Raw genomic sequence first — 14,659 nt, forward strand, 5'->3', positions numbered from 1 at the left:
TAGTGTGATGAGAATACCAAGGCAAGCTTGGAAGCACTGTGATCTGCCCAGCCATCGGCAAAATTCTGGGGAGACTCAAAGAAGGGTCATATTTTTAAAAGCTGTTTATGCACATCAGCTTAACATTTCAATAAGCCTAACTCTAAATCTTTTCTGGGTTTTTCCTTTTGGGTACATTGTGGCAAAACAGAAAAAGTCTAATACTGTGATAGACATAGGTTTTCCTTAGATACATTTGGTCTTACATCATGCACAGTCATGCTGCACTAATGAAAAGTACTACGAAACGTGGAGTGATTTCAGCAAAGTACTTTTATTAGCAGGAACAAGACAAAGACTTCCGGCTCGCAGGCTGGTATATATGGCCAGAAAACCTACCACCAAAAACACACCCTCTACTTCCTATAGGCTATTTACAGTAGCCGAGAGTCCCATAGGCTCTCGGCTGCGGACCTGGCCCTCTGATAGGTGCGGGCTAGGATCCGCTTGGCTATTGTTCTCCCTGAGTGAAGCTTCAGGGCTTTGCTTGACCACATGGCCCAACGGTCGCGCACGTGGTAATGGCGGAGTACATTACAACTAATTATCTAATTAAGTTAGTTACAAAAACAAAAGAAATAATACAGCAAAGGGAAAAGACTTCAGCAGCACTTGGCAGTTAAGTGAGGAGAACTCCTGGGAGCAAGTTGCCAGGAACAGAACATAAATTAAGCTCTGCATTCCTTATTGTGATTTGACAGAAATTAGCAGAGTACATTGCAGTAAGCCATCCGTGGAATGTCCTGGTCAAGTGGATGCATGAATTTAAACAGCTGAAGAAGGAACTGGATCACACCTTCTCTCATTTGCCTCAGATCTTAATTAATGTTATTTATTCACTGGTCCACATCCACATCAAGAATGCAGTAATCATACTTGAGCACAGAACTTCAGCAGAAATGGAGACAGGGAACCTAAGAGGAAAAGGTCTGGAGAAGAAATAGGACTCCACGGTATTCAATAATGTTTGGTATTGGAAAATCAGTGTGTGAGTATATAATGATTGAAGCACAGTTTCAAAGGTACTTCTTCAATCTTCGACAATGTTTTACTACGTTATCCAGAAGTGTTTCATTAATCAGAAATCCTTTTTATTTAAAAAAAAAAAATTAAAATCACATTACAGTGTTACAAGAATTGCTCTTGGAGCCATGGTGCCAGAGTTTCTATATGCATTCATAGAGGAGCCATGTCTGTTTCAGGTGGATAGCCATGTTGATCTGAAGCAATAAAACAAAATTTTGAGTCCAGTGGCACCTTGAAGTCCAACAAAGTTTAATTATGGGTACAAGCTTTCGTGTGCATCCACATTTTGTCTTCCAGAAATGGAAAGAGGCAAAGGGCACTCAAAAGAGACATGTTTATTTAGTATAAAATGGGCTGCCTAAAGAAAAGTGGAGAGATGGAGCATATTCAAAACTTCATAGCTGGATAGCAAAGTATACCCTAAGGCAGTGGTTGTTGCCATCTTAAGAGGTAAAACGAAGAATATAAAATATTATTTTTCTTCTTGGACTAAAAAGAATGGAAAGTTATATGGTATGAGATTTCTTAGTTGGTGAAAGATGGACTTTGGGAATGAACTTTGGTTCTCAATGATGCCTGAATCTGAATTGTTGGGCGAAAGAGCGCTTTTAATATCATTGGGTCTAAGGACCACTGGAGCTGGGGAAAAGACTGGAGAGGCTTTACTGGATGTGGGGAACCAGACTGAGTCAAAATTCAGAAGACAAAGGCATAGGGTGTCTAGTGGTGACATGATTAAAGTCCAGCTTCTCTGGGAGATCCAGGATACCTGCTTTCATTTGCGGTGAAAATGATCATTTGGAAGCCCTAAGAGGGGAATGCAGCATTCATGGAATTCATGGAAGCAGCCAGGTAGAGTTAAGGTAATTCTCAGGCATTTAAGAAAGGCCTTAGCAACAGGGCCCTAAGGCTCTCTAGGGCTGTGTCGGCATATAATTTCCACACACAGTATGGGTAATTTTAACTATTTACTGAAAAACGAATCCAAAAAAGAGGGATCCTAGTGGCCAGTTTCCCTTGTCCAGTCTGTCAGGAATATAGGACTTCAAGGGAGGGGACTCCCAAGGAACTCATCACATGTGGGGTGGGAGTTATTGTCAATGTAACAACAGCCTTTACATGTGGAAATGGATAAGGTATCAGGGAACTGTCCTTTGGCCTTTCTTATGCATGCAGAAGTTGGATATGAGTCCTTCTATGACGTTTGGTATAGTTCCAGGTCAGGTTTCCAGAGTCTATGGACAGCAAACTTACATGTGTAGAGTAGGATTGGGGACAGCCATTTGCCATGTTGATCACCCATGCAGTTTGGCCATACGCAAACTATCCCATTCTTTGCTTATTCAAGGTTAGCTAAAAGGATGAGATGGTCAAACAATGAATCCCAAGTAACCATTCACTTATGTTAATTTATTAACAGTGCAATCGGAAGAACACTTCACTGAGAGAAAGCACTATTGAAGAGACCAGAGTAGGCTTCTGAGGAGACCGGCTGAGAATTGTTCTCTAAAACATTTCCGCCACTCAGTCCTACAGGAAACCTGCAACTGGATACTGAGAGCAAAATGCCCAATCTTACCTCCACATCTGAATTCTTGCTCCTGGAATTTTCAGATATCCAAGAACTACAGATCTTATATTTCTTTGTGTTCTTAGCAGTATATGTGACTGCAGTGACTGGTAATCTTCTCATTATCATTGCTGTAGTGCTTGATCATCATCTGCACACCCCCATGTACTTCTTCCTCATGAACCTGGCTGTCCTGGATCTTGGCATAGTTTCCATCATGGTACCCAAAGCGATGGCCAATTCCCTCCTGAACACCAGGTCCATTTCTTATTCTGGATGTGTGGCTCAAGTATTTTTCTACTTATTATTCGCAGGGTCAGATTTAGCCATCCTAACAATAATGGCACATGATCGGTATGTTGCTATCTGCAATCCATTGCAATACGAGACAGTTATGCATAATAGAGCCTGCATTCAGATGGCTGTAAGTGCATGGTTTACCGGGATAATTTCTGCCACATTGCACACCACTAGCACTTTTGCCATTGCTTTCTGCTCCAATAGGATCAATCAATTTTTCTGTGAAATTCCACAGTTATTAAAACTAGCTTGCTCGGATTTATATCTAGTTGAAGTGGGACTTCTTATATTTACCTGTAGCTTAGGTGGAGGATGTTTTGTCTACATCATTATAACTTACATAAAGATTTTTGCAGCAGTACTCAGGATGCCTTCTGTGCATGGGCAGAAAAAAGCGCTCTCCACTTGCATTCCTCACCTTACTGTGGTGTCTCTGCTTGTATTTAGTGGGATCTTTGCCTATGCAAGGCCTCCTGGTAACACTTCTTCTGAGCTGAATGTAATTTATGCTATGATTTATGCTGTATTATCTCCTTTGCTGAATCCATTCATCTATGGCATGAGAAACAAAGAAATCAAGGCTGCATTGTTTAAACTTACTGAATTTGGACATTTTCCGAAAACCAGCTCCAGCAAAATTCATCTAGTAAAATGGGGCTGAATGGTCTTCTCTAGATGATTTTCTTTATTGGCTTTGTACCTTGTGGTCTACACAATATAATATATAGGAAACAATTATTTGGATTCTGTGAAGTATGAGCAGAAGATGGTGGGACAGTGAGAGGTTTTTTACTTTCCTCTTCTCCCAGTACCCAACTGAGAAGACTGAAAATGTGATGCTGAGGGGTTAGAGGTCTCTCATGGAAGAAAAACCATTTAAAACAGATTCCTGAAATTAGGAGGAGGAAGACATCAAAACTCTTCCCTCTGTCAATGATGCCATGAGGTCTTCTAGCTGTCTTGTCATCTCAGATGGGTGGCAGCTCCTCGAGGTGTCAAGCTGAGGACTTTCACATCACCTACCACCTGATCCAACTGTGATGCCAGAGAGCCAGTTTGGTGTAGTGTTTAGGACCGTGGACTGGTGGGAGAACCAGGTTTGATTCCCCACTCCTTCCCCACTTCTTCCTACTTCACCCCACTCCTCCACATGCAGCTCCAAGGCTTTCCAGGCTGTTTTTGGTACTGTTGAGAAATGGACTAATTTATGGTTTTATATCTGCTTACACAAACAACACATGGACTGTGCACACACCTGTATACCATAGGCCTAGAGGAAGCTGTTTGCATCACCTACTGTGAGAGATTTCACATAGGGAACACTTGACTGCATTTCATGTTAATGTAGTTTGCACACATTCAGCTCAAAGCTTTATGGGAAGAAGAAGCACATGTTAGCCATTGTGGGCAGAGGCAACAACCAAGAAGAAGAAATTCCCCCATTGCTGAGGAGACTAGATGTCACACAGAACATGGACCTGATCTGCATCTGAATTGCCATTTCCTGTTGATGGTGTCTAGTCCGCCTGGTAAAGACAAGATTCATCTGCACATCAAGGAGGGCACAGGAAGCCAAGACTTCACACCTGGCCAGATGGTGTTCCATGAGATAGAGTGTAGAGTTTCAAATATTGCCCAACTCATAGAATACCTGTCCCTTTCTACATGCACCAATGAGGGAGGTCATGTGATGGACTTGTAAGTAGGTGGGATTACAGTTTGGCAAGGTGCCACCCACCTGGAGATTCAACTATAAAAGTAAAGACCAAACTTTAGGTCTTTGCTAGCCACATCCCTTCTCAACGTCCTCTGTCTTCTTTTCTACCCCTAAAGTCCAGCTCTCTATCAAAAAATCCTTTTGTTATCTTCAAGATTTCTTGGACTGCAGCCAAAGAGGTCCATACTTTGCTGGCTGGTTCTAGCAAGTGTGATTTAGTAAACACCCTTAGGTATTACTTTCTTCCCCTATCTTAGACTGCATCAGACAAGACTTCAGGAACAGGCAAGTATAAACCAATACCTACCTACCTCCAAGTAAATGAGAAACTATCTTGATATCTTTCTGTAACTTTAAAGGAACCTTGATTGTATGCGAATGTGAGACTGATTTTGAGTGTATGTGATTTTGATATTGCTCAGTAAAAAGACAATTTGTTTTGGAAAAACATCAGTCTCGTCTCCATCACTAGTGTTCTCTGGGGCTGGCAGAACCTTCGTAAACTTTGGCAAGGACTCATGTTAAATTTAGTTAGTCATCTGCTGTAAATAAAGTGATTGGTGTAACAGTACATTGTTTCCCTGTACAATATGGCTAATTTAACTCCTTACAGGTAAAGAATGTACTCCAAAATAGTGGACCGAAGTGGCCAGTTTCCCTCATCTAGTCTGTCAGGGTTACAGGACTCCATGGATGGGGGCCTCCCAAGTAACTCACCCCTTTGGGGGCAGTATTGTCTGTGCAACATCAGCTGTTATGTGTGAGGCTAAAGCATGGATAAGGGAACAGGAAACTGTCCACTGCCTCTTTCTCAATTTTCATTGTGTAATTTACAAAATCAACATATGCAAAAGTTCAATAAATTTAAAGACCCTCTCTGACATTCAGTTGAGTTCAAGATCAAGCATTCAGAGTCTATGTGCATGGAAGCTGTACAAGCTTAGATCTGGGCAAATGAATATGTGGAGGTTGGGACAGCCAGTGAGATGCTGATTGTCCATCCAGTTTGTCCATGTGAAAACTGTCCCATTCGTTGTTCATTCCAAACAAGGTTAGCTACTGGAATGAGATGGTCAAACAAGGAATCCTGACTAACCATTAATGGATATTAGTAGGTTCACAGTACAATCAGAAGAATACTACCCTGAGAGAAAGCCCCATTGAATAGACCAGAGCAGGAGTCCGAGGAGACATGCTGAGGATTGTTCTCTAAAATATTTCCTCCACTCAACCAATGCACCAAATAAAATATAAATAAAATAAAGAGCCAGTTTGGTGTAGTGGTTAAGTGTGCGGACTCTAATCTGGGAGAAAAGGTTTGATTCCCCACTCCTCCACTTGGACCTGCTGATGTGACCTTGGGTCAGTCACAAGCTCTGGCACAGCTGTTCCTGAAAGAACATAAGAACATAAGAGATGCCAATGTTGGATCAGGCCAAAGACCCATCCAGTCCAACACTCTGTATCACACAGTGGCCAGAAATACCAGTGCCATCAGGAGGTCCACCAGTGGGGCCAGGACATTAGAAGCCCTCCCACTGTTGACCCCCCCCAAGCACCAAGATGACAGAGCATCACTTGCCCCAGAGTCCCTATCTATACCTTGTGGCTAATAGCCACTGATGGACCTCTGCTCCATATGCTTATCTAATTCCCTTTTGAAGCCGTCCATGCTTGTAGCTGCCACCACTTCCTGTGGCAGTGAATTCCAAGTGTTAATCACTCTTTGGGTGAAGAAGTACTTCCTTTTATCCGTTCTAACCCGACCGCTCAGCAATTTCATGGAGTGCCCACGGGTTCTTGTATTGTGAGAAAGGGAGAAAAGTACCTCTTTCTCTACCTGCTCTTTCCCATGCATAATCTTATAAACCTCAATCATGTCACCCCTCAGTCGTCGTTTCTCCAAGCTAAAGAGCCCTAAGCGCCTTAACCGTTCCTCATAGGGAAAGTGTTCCAACCCTTTTATCATTCGAGTTGCTCTTTTCTGCACTTTTTCCAAAGCTATAATATCCTTTTTAAGGTGTGGTGACCAGAATTGCACACAGTATTCCAGATGAGGTCGCACCATTGATTTATATAGCGGCATTATGATATTGGCTGATCTGTTTACAATACCCTTCCTAATAATCCCCAGCATAGCATTGGCCTTCTTTATTGCAGTCACACACTGTCTCGACATTTTCAGTGAGTTATCTACTACAACTCCAAGATCTCTCTCTTGATCTGTCTCTGCCAGTTCAGACCCCATCAACGTGTATTTATAGTTAGGATTTTTGGCTCCAATGTGCATCACCTTGCACTTGGCCACATTGAACCCCATTTGCCATGTTGACGCCCACTCGCCCAACTTTGACAGATCCCTTTGGAGTGCCTCACAATCCTCACTGGTTTTCACCACCCTGAACAACTTCGTATCATCCGCAAATTTAGCCACTTCACTGCTTACTCCCAACTCCAAATCATTAATGAACAAGTTAAAAAGCAGTGGACCAAGTACTGATCCCTGTGGTACCCCACTGCTTACACCCCTCCACTGGGAGAACTGCCCATTTATACTCACTCTCTGTTTTCTATTAATTAGCCAGTTTTTGATCCATAAAAGGACTTGTCCTTTTATCCCATGATTTTTGAGCTTGCTTAGGAGCCTTTGATGAGGAACTTTATCAAAAGCTTTCTGGAAGTCAAGGTAAACAATATCTATTGGATCCCCCTTGTCCACATGTTTGTTCACCCCCTCAAAGAACATTAACAGGTTAGTGAGACAAGATCTTCCCTTACAGAACCCATGTTGAGTCTGCCTCAATAGGTTTTGTTCATCTATGTGCCTACTAATTCTTTCCTTAATAATGGTTTCCACCAATTTACCCGGTATCGACGTCAGACTGACAGGCCTGTAATTTCCCGGATCTCCTCTGGAACCCTTTTTAAAGATGGGAGTGACATTAGCTACCTTCCAGTCCTCAGGAATGGAGGCTGATTTTAAGGAGAGATTACATATTTTTGTCAGGAGATCCACAAGTTCACAATTGAGTTCTTTCAGAACTCTTGGATGTATGCCATCTGGGCCTGGTGATTTATCAGTTTTTAAGTTGTTTATCAGTTTTAGGACCTCCTCTCTCGTCACCTCAATCTGACTCAGGTCTTTCAACACCCCTCCCGAACTCAGCGGCTCTGGAGTGGGCAAGCACCTCTCATCTTCCACAGTGAAGACGGAGGCAAAAAATGCATTTAGCTTCTCAGCCATTTCCCTATCATCCTTCAGTACTCCTTTTACCCCTTGGTCATCCAAGGGCCCCACTGCCTCCCTGGCTGGTTTCCTGTTTCTAATGTATTTGAAGAAAGTTTTATTGTTGGTTTTTACGTTTTTTGCTATATGCTCCTCATATTCCCTTTTTGCCTGCCTGACCACAGACTTGCATTTTATTTGCCATAGCCTGTGTTCTGTTTTATCAGCCTCACTGTGACTAGCTTTCCACCGCTTAAAGGAATCCTTTTTACCTTTTACAGCTTCCATTACTTTGTTTGTTAACCATGTAGGCTTTTTCTTATACCTGTTTGTGCCTTTCCTAACCTGCGGAATATATTTTATTTGAGCTTCTAGAATTGTAGTTTTAAACAGTTTCCAAGCTTCCCCAATGGTTTTGACCCTTTCTACTTTTCCCTTCAGTTTCCTCCCCACATGTCCCCTCATATCAGAAAAATTACCCCTTTTAAAGTTAAAAGTGGTTGTGTGAGTCTTTTTGGCCAATTCCCTATTTGTACAAATGTTGAACTCAACAACATTATGATCACTGTTCCCAAGCGGTGCAATCACTTTTACATCTCTCACCAGGTCTTGAGTGTTACTTAGGACCAAATCAAGGATCGCCTCTCCCCTGGTAGGTTCCATGACCATCTGCTCCATAGCACAGTCATTTAGATTGTCTAGAAACTCAATCTCTTTCTCTCGACTAGAACACATATTGACCCAATCAATGTGTGGGTAGTTAAAATCACCTATTATGACACAGTGTTTTTGTCTAGCTGCTATATTTAATTCATTCATCATTTTATAATCCTCCTCTATCTTTTGATCTGGTGGGCGATAGCAAACTCCCAGTGTTAAGTTTCCTTTTGGCCCCCCTATTTCAACCCACAGAACTTCCAGAAGCAAATCCAATTCTCTTAGCCTCTCAATCTTTCTGGACTTTATACCCTCTCTGACATACAGAGCCACCCCACCCCCACCCCTTCCCCCCCTATCCTTCCGATATGTATCCCACTGATTATCCTCATCCCACCAAGTTTCTGAAATACCTACAATGTCTATTTTTCCCTCCGACACCAAGCACTCCAACTCCCCAATTTTACCTCGGGCACTTCTAGCATTTGTATAGAAACAGCTGTAATTTCCCATACTGGTTAAGCCTGCCTCCTTCCTCTTGCTATCTCGAGACCTTGTCAGGCAGTCCATGTCACTAGCCATGGTCTCAGTGGACAATTTCAATCCGTCCTTGAAAAAGAGCAGTTTGTGTCAGAGTTCTCTCAGCCCCACCCACCTTACAGGGTGTTTGTTGTGGGGAGGGGAAGGGAAAGGAGTTTGTAAGCCGCTCTGAGACTCCAAGTGAAGGGCAGGATATAAATCCAATCTCTTCTTCTTCTAAATGACCAATAGTTGTAGGGGAGTGGTTTAGAATAATGTGTTTATTCCTTTATCTATTTACTTAGTACTTTATATACACGACACTGCCATTTTTTTTCAAAAAATGCTGTTAATACTAATGTAATATGCTACCACCAAGCTACAATTTTATCTCAGATAGTGCGGATGCTACAACCAGACCCTCAAACCTCTTGGATGCAAATAGAAGAAATATATACGAGCCCCTTCGCGATGCATGCAATTTTCTGGATAGCACCAAACCAAAGGCCAAAATCAATAAAAAAATAACAACCTCTTAATGACAGCGATCCAAACTTGGGACCGGAAAAAGAAGCTCTTACCAGAAGGAGTGTCACAGCTGTCGGCGTTTACCCATCAAAATTGGTTTCCACCAGGGGCTTCCGGTTTGATCTCTGTGAATGGCGGTCACTTCTTTGGGAGCTCCCGAAGGTGACCCGCCCACGCACGGTAAAGAGAGGGAATCCGCCCAAGCGGAGACCCTGAGGAGCCTCAGGGAGAGGCTCTGATCCGGGGCGCACAGGGGTTGTGCCTCTTTACCGTCCGGATGGTCGGAAATTGAGGCTCACCCCATGCTCCAATGGCTCTTGCTGCGGCAGTGCCCCGCATGGGGACTAGCAGAGGCACCGGGTGTCACTGAGTGATGAAGCGAAGAAGTTAAAGCATGGAGAAAGTGATAAGCAGCTAATCGTGAGTTGGAGATTGAATTTAAAGTTAACGGCATATAAGCACTCCATCCCCCGGGAAAGCGAAAGGGAGGAGGGAGGATTCCCCCCCCACTGAAGAAAGAGACTTGTTGAAAGCAGAAAGGAGGGGCGAGGTGGAGTTTGAAAAAAAATGTTACCTTTTGGGAGTGTCTTGAAAATGGAGAGGAGGGAGGGATCCCCAAGCTGCGCAGCACGAACTTTTAAAAAGTAAACAAAAGCTGAAAATGGCAGTGCTGAAAAAGTTTCTGGAGAAGCAGACAAAGAAGGTAGGAGCTGAAGCTGGATAGCATGGAAAGTGCTTATAATATTCAACAAAAAAAATGAATGAGACAGCCAAGACGGTGGATGAAATTGCAAAGAAATGTATGGTATCAACGGAAGAAATACAGAAAGTCAAGAAGAAGGTCAGTAAAGTGGAGAAACACCAAGAGAAGCAAGACAAGAAAATATTGATGCTGCAAATGGAAAAATCAAACTTGACGCTCCGCTTTCAAGGGCTGAAAGAATGTGAGAAGGAAGACCTCAGAGACATTTTGGCGAATGCTTTGGCACCACTGACTGGCAGTGAAGCGGAAAAAATAAAAGAAAAGATGGACTTGGCTTATAGAGCCTACTCCAACTATACAAAGAAAAATAATCTGCCAGCAGAAGTGGTCGTGAGATTTACCAAACAACAGAGATCAAATCTTAAAAGCAACGTCATCATCGCCTCTGAAAATTGGAGACCAGACTATTCGGATTTTGAAGGATGTTCCATTTGAAATTAGAATGAAAAGGAAGGAATATAAAGGGTTGACCATGTTCTTGAGAAATCATCAAATTAATTACAAATGGTTGGCGCTAGAAGGAATTGTATTTAAGTTTAAAGACAGAAGAGAGAAGATTGATTCCATCTTCAAGGCTCATGACTTTTTGAAGAAGCACGCCAGGGCAGAGGATGAGGCAGAACTCGCTAAATGGATGGCAGGAACAAGCGAGGATAGCAGCAGTTCAGAGGGAGAGGTGAAAGACGAGGAAGACAAAGGAGCGGCTGGAGGTCCAAAGTATTTCCTGAGAGACAAAAAAGGGAAGCACCCCAATGCTTGAAGATTGGTTCGGAAAGCACACTAAAAGATAATACTAACCCCAAAGGGACACTACTAATACATTAATTGACCGATTTTGAAAGGTACAGAAGAAACGAAATCATCCAACTGATGAAGAAAACTTTGACTTTGACTTTACTAATAAAAGATTAACATACTAATTGCTAACATCACTCAACACTTTTCTCTGTCCCGCTATATACCCTCCCTATTTTTCTGTAATGTAAAAGCGAAAAAATTATCTCCTTTTTAGGAGAGGGAAAAAAATTGGTTTCCACCAGGCAAGACACAGGGGGCCTTCAAAAATTGGACAAAAGTGGGATTCAGGAGACCAATAGATCTAACTTACCAAAGCAAGATTCTGGACAAACAATACTTTGACAAAAAAATTTGGACCCAAACACAGTGGTATCAGTACCTCCAATTGAAGAATCGTATTGAATCCCTGACAAATTAAAACATCAACTTCATTGGGAAGAAGAGTTGAATGTACAGTGGCAAGACTCAGACTGGAACATAATTTGGTCCTCACCTGCAAATAACTCACCGGTACACAACATCCACTTACAAACTTTTAAATTGACATCGAGATGGTATTTAACTCCACAACACCTACACAAAATAAAGGTAAATAATGATTCCAGATGTTGGAAAAAGTGCAGACAAGAAGGCACGTACCTCCACTGCTGGTGGGACTGCCCACAAATCAAACGGTTCTGGAAAGACGTAACAGCCCAAATTAAGGAGATAACGTCTCAGGAAAATGCATTTAAACCAGAAGTCATACTCCTCCATAGATTGGATGATTCGATAGTAGACAACACTAGGGAGACTATCTCGACACTATTTGTGACAGCCAAATTGACAATAGCAGCAGGATGGAAATCACCCTCACCACCCTCTTTGGCAGTGTGGCATGATAAATTATGGCAACAGTTCGTTATGGCCAAAATCGCGGACTCAATACAAAGAACACAACAGAGAAGCATAGCTTCACATATGAGATTTATTAAAACATGGTCACCGATACTAAATTATATGTCAAAGGAAGGAATACTCCTGACTAACACCGCATATCATAAGTGGTTACACCTGTGAGATATATTAAGTAATCAGATATGCTAATAAGTTCTAACTCTGCACTTACACTCTGAATAACAATTACAATAAATATAAATGTCAACATTCCAAGGGGAACATACTGTACTGAGCAATGTAAAACAAAATGTGTGTTATTTGTATATGTATTTTTCTGATTATAATAATAAAAATAAATTAAAAAAAAATGTAATATGCAACCATTAAATGTTCATTATAAATCTGATACAAATTAAAATACTCAGAGTATGTTAGAGTGTTTAATCTATTCAGTATGAATGCAGGACAGGAGGAAGTATGCATACCGTACAATAATTTCTTTAAATGTGTTGATCTGGACACATGCTGATCATAAAGGACTTACTTCAACCACATACGAATCTGTAATCTATTATCTGTCACTTGTGCAGTGGTAAACAATGTCCTCTCAGTACAGCTACATCTTTAAATAAACACTGAGGAAGAAAAACAATCCCAGAAGTCTGCAAAGAAGATCTGCATGAGATTGTGAATGTTTAAGTCTAAGAAATGTGTCTTGTTTTCACAGATAAATAACAAATTGTCCACAATTAGGTGTATGTATCTAGGGACCAATGTGTCACCCATCCCTACATTTTCATAATGAATTAAATATTTTCGTATAAATGAGAGAGGCCAAAGAGTTCTCCTACAGTTCAGAAATATGTTACTTGTTTGACCCCTTCCTGAGGCATCAGTGGATGGGGAGACAGGATAGATCCAGGTACCGCAAACTGACCACATACCTGTTGAGGCACTCTCAGTATTCAACATCATCCCTTGAACTCATAGGCTGAATTTAAGGGAAGGGTGTGGCTGAGCATCTCTCTCTGCAAAGGCTAAATGCATTGGCAAAGAAAAGCAAGGTATGGGGAGAATATCAAGGCAAGCCTGGAACCAATGTAAGTCCATCTATCTATTGGCAAAACTCTTGGAAGCCTTTCCCAGCCAATTATCAACGTACCTTTATTTACCCCTCACTCTTCAGCTTTCCACCCCACCACCACCACTTGCAGCCGCTACCATGCTCTGAAGCCCTGACAGCTACGTCACATTGGCTGTCATACAGGGGCCATCTCAGCAGGATATAAGGACACAGAGGCCAACATTTTCTCCAGGGGAACTGATCTCTGCCATCTGGAAAGCAGTGGGGGGTGTAAAGTGGGGGGGGTTGGAAAGCTGAAGAGTGAGGGGGAAATAAAGGTACGTTGATAATTGGCTGGGAAAGAGATAGGGTTGTCAATTCCAGGTGGGAAATTCCTGGAGATTTGAGGGATGGAGCCTGGAGACTGTGAGGTTTCAGGAGGGGTGGAACCTCAGACAAGTACAATGCCATAGACTCCACCCTCCAAACCAGCCAGTCCCTCCTGAGGAACCATTGTTGCCAATATCCAGGTGGGAGCTGGAGATCATTCAGACTTACAACTGCTCTCCAGGAGGGAGGGGGGAGGAGATGGAAAGCTGAAGTCAGAGGGGCAGATCAAGGTAGGTTGATGGTTGGCTTGGAAGGAGATAGGGTTGCCAGCTCCAGGTTGGGAAATTCCTGGAGATTTGAGGGGTAGCAGAGATCAGTTCCTCTGGAGAAAATGGTGGACTCTGTGTCATTATCCCCTGCTGAGGTTGCCACAGCAAATTGGCGCTGAGTGCCAAAGGCAACAATATTCATAAATTTGGCTAAAATGCAGTTGGTCTTACTGTGCTAAGTATCTACTTAAGTTAGTTACAAAAAAATAATAATAATACAGCCGGGGGGGGGGATTCAGCATCCCTTGGCAGTTAACTGAGCTGAACTCTTGGGAGTAAGTTGCCAAGAACAGAATTATAAATTAAGCAACATCTCTGTCACACAGCCTTTATTATTATTAATATTATTTGACAGGCATTTTTTGCCATGAAGTCACAGCTGAATTATGGTGACCCCATAGGGTTTTCAATGCAAGAGAAATTCAGAGGTGATTTGCTATTTCTTGCCTCCATGTCGTCATCCTGGTATTCCTTGGAGGTCTCTCATCCAAATATCAGCCAGACCTGACCCTGCTTAGCTTCCAAGATCTGATTAGATCAGTCTGGCAGGGGCTATCCAGGGCTGAGAGGAATTAGTGTATATTTGTATATACAGTATATTGTATATATGCAGTGCACATTGTAGCAAGCCCCACAGCAGCCTCTAAGGAATAGCACGGAAAAGGGATGCATGAACTTAAATAGTTGAAGAAGAAACAGAATCTGACTTTCTCTAATTTGTTTTGGGTTATAATTAATATTATTTCTCTGTAGTGTCACATCCATATGAAGAACTAATACTTGACAACAGAATTTCTTCAAAAATGGAGACAGATAGGAAACCTGATGAAAAGGACTGGAAAACAAAAGGGACTACAAGGTATTCAATAACGTTTTGTGTCGGAAAATCAGTTGGTATTTAATGACTGCAGCACA

General features: G+C 42.2%; 1 protein-coding gene across 1 annotated transcript; it reads left to right on the forward strand.

Annotated features, from left to right (window-relative positions):
* Positions 1-2,630: 2,630 nt before the first annotated feature.
* On the forward strand, positions 2,631-3,596 carry LOC107117737 (olfactory receptor 14A16-like). The gene has a single exon (XM_015419902.1). The coding sequence runs from the start codon at positions 2,631-2,633 to the stop codon at positions 3,594-3,596; it is 966 nt and encodes a 321-aa protein (XP_015275388.1).
* Positions 3,597-14,659: the final 11,063 nt, after the last annotated feature.

The sequence above is a fragment of the Gekko japonicus genome, unplaced genomic scaffold, assembly GCF_001447785.1.
Source record: "Gekko japonicus isolate JY-2015 unplaced genomic scaffold, Gekko_japonicus_V1.1 scaffold3284, whole genome shotgun sequence".
Taxonomy (NCBI): domain Eukaryota; kingdom Metazoa; phylum Chordata; class Lepidosauria; order Squamata; family Gekkonidae; genus Gekko; species Gekko japonicus.

What these genes read in the sequence shown, in the direction of transcription:
- LOC107117737 (XM_015419902.1), top strand. Translation starts at nt 2,631, where the DNA reads ATGCCCAATCTTACCTCCACATCTGAATTCTTGCTCCTGGAATTTTCA.